The following is a 9,034-nucleotide window of genomic DNA, read 5'->3' on the forward strand; positions in this document are numbered from 1 at the left end:
ATAAACTTTTATATAGACGCTAAATAAGGAGGGGAACTTTTGGTCTATAGGGACATATGCACCCTATATGAATTTTTTTTAATAATTCAACAAAAAGTTAAAAATTCCTGAAATAAACTTGACCTTCTATTATACTTGTGAGAAATAAAATCCACAAAAAAAATATCCTTTTGACTTCTTTTCAGAAAAGACAAATTTTTGACTAAAATAGTGTGAATAGTGACCTATAATAGCAAATAAATTGTGTCTTTTTTGCTGTGAGGTCAACTTTTTTTTTCGTCGACATTTATATATCAGTGCAAAAGTAAGTCAAGTGTTTTGTCAAAATAGTTTTTACCTATTTTGACTTTTTATGAAAATATTAAAAGCATATACAACCAGGAATCAAAGTGTATTTCCCCGCTAAATAAACTGTATAGACGTGTTTACACGAATTCATGGCGTACACATGTACAGTATGTATCGATTTCATGGAAACTTTACGGAGCCGCCTATTGAACTGAAAAAATAAACTGATTTTAGTTGATTTTTTTCTGAGCCGTCTGATTTCAAGGTGTCCAATTGAGTTCATGTTCATCTTCAACCTTCCACCATTTTCCTCTTCCTCTAGCCCGACATGATTTCCTCCAACCCTACAGCCCGCCGCCCCTTCTTCTCTCATTGCTTCGCCTCTAGCGAGATCATATCCAAGCCCTCATCGGCGACGTTGTGGACTGTCACATGTCCCTGTCTCGAGATAAGGCTCACACACTGATAAACTTTACATCGATGATGTCAAGTCGTCTTCATCTCCGACACGATCTTGGTCTAGTGTCGATAGTCCCCGTCTCAGGCTCATTAGGGGTGTCGTGGCCGACCGCATCCACCCCGCCTCGGCCTCATCGGGGACGCCGTGGCCGCCTGCGTCAACTCCATCTCGGCCTCGATTTATGTTGCTGCTCTCCACGTGGAATCAATGATCCAAATCCTATTTTCAAGGAACTAAGAAATAGCAAAACATAAAGTTTAATGGTTTTGCTATTTGTGAGATGTCTGATAAACGCAATTCAAATCGATTGATTTCTCCGGAGAGGAGACATGTCATGCAAGAGGAGCGCTACCCCCAGCTCAAGACGAGGACGTTGCGGCTGGTTGCGGTGTCACCAACGTAAGGGAGGAAGAGGGTTGCCTGGTTCAAGTGAGAGGCTTTTTTGATTTGGTGTCACTCGGATTGATGGAGGTGAGCACGAGCCGGCATCACCGGTGAGGGCGAGCTAGTACCTCGCTGGAGGCATCAATGATGTGGCATCACTGTCGAAGGGAGGGAACGTGAGGAAGATCAACAACAATAACAAGGATGAAGAGTGGCAATCATTGGATTTTAATCCAACGATTTAGGGGGGGGGGGGGGGGGGGGGGGGTGAGACTAGCAGGCAGCCCCAGAGGTCCATGCGTTGTCCATTTAGCCACATACACATGCCATCGGACTATCATTATGTCTAACAAACATGAACAAACATGAAACTTTGTGTAACTTGATGGATTTTGTCTGCATCGTGCGTGCGTAGCTTAGATTAGGTTCCTTGTGGTGCATCCGGTCCATCAAGGTTTAAGTCACATAGTTGGCACTAGTGCTCGCATTTTTCTAAACTTATTTCAGGCTTTTCAACGGTATTCGTTCAATGGGAAAAGATGTACCCGTCGACTATCAGGTGTCTGTGGTGACTTCGTCAATTTTAAATATTGTGCCAACTCATTATTTCAGAGATGCTCACAGGGATAGAGTCTACGTGTGAGTGTTCATAGGGTGAGTGTACGTGAGCATCTGCGACCGTGCCATGTTAAGAAAAGACACACTACCATAGTTTTTTATATTTGTTGTGAGAGGAGTCATCAAGCACCTAGTCACCGCAAGGGCATTGGAGCGCTCACTACTCTCATTGCTTGGAAGATCTGGAAACCGCAATGCTTATGTCCTTATGGAGCCACACCATCGCATATCCACCTGATCCATACTATATAGGAGGAAGCTCGCACCTGGGCGAAAGCGGGTGCTCGAGGGCTTAGTAACATCATTCATGTAACCTATAACTGTTGTATCTCCGGGCCGAGCCCACCCCCCCCCCCCCCCCCCCCCCCCCCCCCTCTCTCTTCTAGTGTACGCTGCATGAAGACCACCACCAGTAACTCTTCTACCTTCTATCAACGGAATGATACGCACTATGCGTATTCATGGAAAAAAAGAAAAGTCATTTTAAGTTCCATAAATACTCAAACGGTTACAAGACATATTAAACTCGTGTCAAAGATCATGTCATTTGTTAATAGGCAACAAATATTAGTCTTCCACTGGATATCTCATCATTGAAAACACGAAGGGTTCAAACGAGTCAGATGTGAAGTTTAAATAGATGGTTATAGATACGTGTCGATCAAAGTTTTGATTGAGAGAGAGGATAAGCTTTCCTGCTTGCTGTACACAACGGATGTGCCTGGAAGACCTGAACTCGCACGAAGAAAAGGAAACTTAACTCTTATACACGTGCTGCACTTTCTCTTTTCCGGGAAAAGAAATAAACTTTTAATTCAGTAAAGCTAGTTTTCTCCAGATTAGGAAATCAGTCACAATCTGGCATGTTTTCACCTAAAACTGCAGGATATTGTATTTTCATGAATTCACATGGTCACTAACGTAAACAAATTCTCTTGATCCTTGATACTAGGATGTAACTCCCTTTATTGATGTGACTTGACCAGCTCAATAGAAATTTTTCTCCTTCATGGTTCATGCATTACATCTAACAGGAACATCCCATGGCTTTTTCCATTGATCGTAGCTAGCAAGTTCTCTCGCATAGAGGTTAGGTGGAACGCGACAGTTAGTATTCACCTGAAACTAGAAGATACCTGTTTTTCCCATGCATTCGTGGTCATTAGCGTAAACAAATTCTCTTGATCCTTGATATGATGTAACTCTCTCCATTGGTGTGACTTGACCAGCTCGATAGGAAAATTTCTCATTCATGGTCGATTACATCAATCAGGAACATCACATGACGTTTATTCATTGATCGTATAGCAAGTTCTCTCGCATAGAGGTTAAGTGGAACATGACATATAGTTTTAACCTGAAACTGGAAAGTACATGTTTTTTCCATGCTTTCGGGCTGATTAGCGTAAGCAAATTCTCTTGATCCTTGATAGGATGTAACTCCATTCATTGGTGTGACTTGACCAGCTCGATAGGAAAATTTCTCCTTCAAGGTCCATGCATTACATCTATCAGGAATATCACATGGCTTTATTCATTTGATCATTCTGAGCCAGTTCTCTCACATAGAAGCTAAGTGGAAAGTAATAGATATAGCTGGTCACATATATTTCTTTGCGTGCATTTCTGTCTTTTCCCGGACAAATATGTACGTTTTCAAATGAAGTCACGTGGGACAGATATATATAACTTTGCTATTTGTCAGCGTGTTTTTTTGCGTGTGTTGATGTTAGTTGTGTGCATCGTAGCTATGCAGAGACCGGGTGTGTGCTCATTATGTTTATATCCTTTTGATTTGAGTCAATAAAATCCACCCTTTATCCAAAAATGTGGGACAAATACACAAAGGGAAAATAACCATACTGAACCATTTGAACGTATTTTGTTCTTTCTAGAATACAATAATTGTGAAAATGAATACAAGTTCAATAGCCCTTGGTGTATTAAAAAATTCATTTTGCTTCGAGACTTGTAATAATTGGTTGTGTGTACACACATGTAGTCGTGCAGGTTAATTATCTTTGGTGCAGGTTGATTATCTTTGATAAATTTATCAAAAATAATCAACCTACACCAAAGCCACCACAACCCAAACCTAGAATGTCTTGTAAGATGCACGACTAGTTTCAAAACGTATTAGTATTGCGGAAGAAAGAGCAAATTTCCCAAAACAGAAAAGCTCAACTGCTTTATGTACATACCTCTTCTTCACAAATCACACCTATGGGTCGGCGATCTCACCATCATGGTCTATCTCCTTTGAAGCTTTGATGGATGAGAGGAGAGAGCACTAGTAGATTACGAAAGAGTACCACGATTGGGGTTATAGAAAGTCATTGGTTTTTTACTTCTTAAACAAATACTCCCGTCTTTCTTGTTTATTGGGCTCATCTCTCAAATCACATCAACCAAGAAGACCTACTTAAGTGCTAGGCAACATATTTATGCTGCATGCATGACTCTCTCACTCCTTCATGCATTGGTTGATTTTACATTAGGAACAAAAATATGATAGAATTTAATATGAACATAGCTACATTTGCATGTTCCCAACAGAATGAGCCTTGCAAATTGGAAATTTATGATTTTTGAAACACACCCTCTAAACCAAAAAGGAGGGAGTAACTCATTGTAGTACCGGTTCTGATAGTTTGCAAATGGTACTCTACGGATGAAACGGAGTGGAAATTTTGTGCCCACTCGAAAAAAATAGCTACGGAGCATAAACACATAAATACAAATGAAAATAGATCGACACTTTTGGTTCCGCACTTGCGGAGTTTATCTTTTGGCTAAATGGGCCCCTCCAGCCCTTCGTATACAATTTTGTCCCAACATAGTCCTATCCCCTCAAAAAACTAATATAAGTTTCCCCTACTTCTGTGTTCTTGGCTACACAGTACACACCTCCCACTCTCATGAGGGTATTAACGAGTTGCTCAACTTGTTAAATAGTTAAGGATCGCCTTGTTAAGCTTAAAAAATTGTTAAGTAAAATTAAAATATGTGTTGTGTTTCACTAATAAGCTTAAACGAGCTGGTCGTGAAACTTGTTAGCTTGTTTGTCAAGCTTAACAAGCTGAGATCAATGATTAGCTCTGTTCATTAAGAAGTTAACGTGAGTTTAACGAAACGAGCTACTGAGTGCTTGTTAAGCTCGCGAGCTACGAGCTTTTGGTTCACCTCTTCTCATCCTACACACCTGCTCACAAACACTCATCCTTATTTCTTCTAACAATTCTACTCCCTCCGTATCATAATATAAGGTAGTTTGCAGCTGTCGTGTTTTCTGTATTATTGTTCAACTGGTTTTTGAGGTTCTGTAAACTTTCAGGGTGCCGTGACTCTGCTTAACGTCTCATATGTAACAGCGATGTTGGCTAACATTACCATCACGTGTGGCCCTGTGGGGTCCACCTGTCATTGAAAGAAGAAAGAAAAAAGAAAAAAAATCTGGTCAAGGCAAGGCAAAATCGCCGCCCGTGCCTGATCCTTCCTGGGCAGAGGCCGCCGTCCACCATGGGCGAGGCAGAGGAGTTGGCGCTCGACCCGGTCGTGACGGAGCTCCGCCCATGGACCAGCTGTCGGCCGTGCCCGCTGCTGCTTGTCGTGCCCGCTGCTCGCCGCACCTGTCGCCGCTGTTGCTCGGGCTGCCATGGCCTCAGTCCCGCCCCAGGACGAGGAGGAATCCACCGCATGCCCCGCCCCCGACCGAGGCATAGAAGCCCCGACCTGGCACCGTCGACGGCATGCACGCACGACCCGATGCCTGAGGCCGGAGATCCGGCGGACGCACGTGAGGCTACCTCATCGGGCAGTGGCGAGGCCCGACGTGCCCTAGTCGCGTTCGGCCTCGACTCTGAACTGGAACAGCCACAAAATCGTCGCCTCGTCGGACCCTCCGCCACGACGTTCTCCTCGACCTCCGGTGCTAGGCTGAGGCGCGCGACGGTGGCCGCCATGCATTTCTTCTGCCGGCCTATATGTTGCACGCCAGCTGCTCAATAAAATGCTAAAGAGAGGAGTGTTACACTGACTAATGGGGCCATGTGCAGCACAACGATTCAATGTAACGGTGTGAAAATTTTGTGCCATGTCAGCCTGACTGGGAGGCCCGTCTGTCATAACCTCACTTGACAGAGCCAGATCCGTCGATCAGTGATTTTTGCAAAATGATTACACAAAACGTGGTGTTTTCTATAAAAAATGTAACGTGGTATTTTCTGCAAACCTAGCCTTCAAAGTGGTGGTTTCCTACACTTTACTTGTATTTATTCGTTTCTGACTATATCATATCTCGAGTAAATAGCATAAAACTACTACTTTACGGTCTAGGGTTCCAAAAAACTACCGGTTTTTAATTTTTCTCAGATAACTACCAAGTCAGGGGTCGGCTGTTTCAAAAAACACAAATCGCCGAGTGCTTATCAATTAGTCATGATTATGACAGCTGGGGCCCACACGTAAGATAACCGTTTGTTTGACTGTTTAGTTTGACCGTTAACTTACATGTGGGGCCCTTATTCTGTAAAAAATGAAAAAGCAATCAGGTCCCTATAAGTTTTCAAAAAAAGCAATCGGTCCCTCAATTTTTTCAGAAAAAGCAATCGGGACCAGAGGAGAAGACGCGCCCGACGGCGCCGGCAGCTCGCCGGCGGACAGGTCGCGGGCTAGGTGGAAGGAGGCGCCGCCGCGTTCCTCGGCGCGAAGGAGGTGCTTCTCCGGGCAAGCGACGGGATGGGTCCACTTCTTGCTGGCCGCTGCCGCTGCTCTTGGCCATGGCGCTCTGCCTTGCCCCTTCCGGCGTTTATGCGTCCGCCGCCACGCACAAGAAGAATGCAGCGGAAGCCGTCGCCGAGATGGCCAGGCACCACACCTGCAGCCGCCGTCAACGCCTTTGCCGGCCTCCTCGAGCTCGCCGCTGACGACGACGCGGATGTCCTGCGCTGCTGCTGGAGCGCGCGCCTCCCGCTACCGCGGATGAGGCCGGCCTCTGGCGCGGCCACCGGAAGGCCCTCGAGCTTCGTACGGCCTCTGTCATGCCTCCTCGTCGCCGCCTCCAACACCTGGAGCTTCAGCGAGCTCGTACCACGGCCATGGGAAGGCTGGGGAAGGGAGGGGAGGGTCTTCGCCGGCTAGGGAGGGGATGGGAGGGTCGCCTGCTAGGGAGGAGAGAGGTTCGGCGGCTCGGGAGAGATATCACCGGAGGAGAGGAGAGGAGAGGAGAGGAGAGAAGAGCCAGAGGGCTCAGGAAGAGAGGAAGAAGAAAGGGAAAGAAGTAGCTTACATGAGGGCCTCACATGTTAGTTAACGGTCAAACACACGGACAAATAGACAGATTGTTTATGTGCGGGCCCGACCTGTCATAAACAGGTTTAATTTTTAAACAATAGCCATTTAAGGTTTTTTTAAATAGCCGACCACCGATTTGGTAGTTATCTAAAAAAAATTAAAAACCGGTAGTTTTTTAGAACCCTAGCTTGTAAAGTAGTAGTTTTATACTATTTACTCATCATATCTCTCTTATTCATCCCACCGTAAGGGAGCAGCAGCTACATAGAAAATATTTTGCTATCACAAACATGGCCTAAATGTGTGTTTTCCCCCATAAGTATCTGACGCTATTATGGCGACATGCTGACGCAGATCGACGGGTCCAACTTCACCATTGAGCACGTACTCCTACCGAACTCCGATTTGGACTTGACACTGTGCAGTGCAGTTGCTCAATCCTATCAGCCAGAACAGCCGCACATGCACGCAAAACCATCTCATCATGGATCAATGGATCGATCCTGTCGACCCGGGCATCTCATGCTTTGAGAACCATCGGCCCCGCGCGCGCACCAACCTGTCACGATGAAAAGCACTTTCTACAAAACATCTCGATCTCACCTACCTACGCCATGCAATTCTTATACACCTTGGAACGGCGCGTAAGTCGGCCAGTACTTGCGCGCCATGGCCATCCACCACGGCGTGCAGCTGATGGCACTGGCCTCTCTGGTGCTCGTCGCCGCGGTGGCTCCAGCCACGACGCACCTCCGCTTCTACATGCACGACATCGTGACGGCGGAGGCGCCGAGCGCGGCCACGGCGGTGCGCGTCGTCAGGGGCCTGACGCCGCTGCCCAACGACCCCACCAACCGCTTCGGCGACATGTACACCATCGACGACGCTCTCACGGAGGGGCCCGGCGCGGCGTCGCCGGTCATCGGGAGGGCGCAAGGGTTCTACCTCTTCGCGTCGCAGACGGACGCCGCGCTGCTGCTCAGCGCCAACATGCTGTTCACGGCGGGGAAGCACAACGGCAGCACCGTCGCCGTGTTCGCCAGGGACGCCATCCTCGACACCGTCAGGGAGCTGCCGGTCGTCGGCGGCACCGGCGCCTTCCGCGGAGCTGCTGGATACGGCCTGCTTCGGACGAATACGTACAACGCCACCACCAGCAACGCCGTGCTCCAGATCGACATGTACCTGCACGTGTAGGCACCGCGCGCGCACGTACATTGATTTGTATAGGTATTTGCATATGCATGCAAAATGCTTTTTTTCATGGTAATACGTGTCTCATTTATATCATAAAAATCATAGTACAAGTCACGTATATACCGACCTGACAAAACTGAAAAGACAGCAGAACGCTAGCCTTTGCATACAGGAACACCAGTCAAGAAGTAAAATTACAAACAAAACTGAAGAATCCTCTGAGCTTGACACCAACGCCCGTCACCTGCCTTTGGCACCACCATAGCAGCCACCAAAGGAGAAAATGACGGATCACCTCCACAACCGAGCTCGACGCGGCTCCATCGCTGATATGCAGCTTTGCGGACCTCCAAGGTGGCTCGCCAAAAAAGGCGAAGCCATTGCCGTTGAACGAATCAGACCGGGGCAACACCCCGGACACGCCATCGAACTCCAGATCTGACACCCCCGCCCAACTAAGACGTTGGAGGAGGAAACCATACCTGCCTGCCACGAACCATGAACCCAGATCCACCATCTTCCAGATGCCGTTGATGCAGACCACAATCCGCATCCGCTCCTGGACTACCTCCCAAGCTCCACGCCGGCGCTGGAGCAAATGTCGTCGCAGCGGCGGAGCCCGAAGACACAGGTCCACCACGAGGATGTCGCCGCCGCCGCACCATCCTTGCTTGAACAGTCTGGTTTCCAAACCCACCCTAAAAGCGGATTGCCTCGTTGGGGAAGGATCTGAAGATTTATTAGTCGGCGCCGCCATCGCCACCGTCGAAGCCATGGCGATAAACAGCCCAAAAC

The 9,034-nt window shown here is 47.3% G+C and overlaps 1 protein-coding gene across 1 annotated transcript; it reads left to right on the forward strand.

Moving 5' to 3' along the window:
• The first annotated feature begins 7,671 nt into the window (after window positions 1-7,671).
• Window positions 7,672-8,357, forward strand: LOC123099687 (dirigent protein 21). Its single transcript, XM_044521797.1, has one exon. It carries the CDS (start codon window positions 7,712-7,714, stop codon window positions 8,237-8,239), a length of 528 nt encoding a protein of 175 aa, XP_044377732.1. The 5' UTR covers window positions 7,672-7,711; the 3' UTR covers window positions 8,240-8,357.
• The last annotated feature ends 677 nt before the right edge of the window (window positions 8,358-9,034 follow it).

The sequence above is a fragment of the Triticum aestivum genome, chromosome 4D (genome assembly GCF_018294505.1).
Source record: "Triticum aestivum cultivar Chinese Spring chromosome 4D, IWGSC CS RefSeq v2.1, whole genome shotgun sequence".
In the NCBI taxonomy this organism is placed as follows: domain Eukaryota; kingdom Viridiplantae; phylum Streptophyta; class Magnoliopsida; order Poales; family Poaceae; genus Triticum; species Triticum aestivum.

Coding starts and splice junctions, on each gene's coding strand:
- LOC123099687 (XM_044521797.1), top strand. CDS start 7,712: ATGGCCATCCACCACGGCGTGCAGCTGATGGCACTGGCCTCTCTGGTG.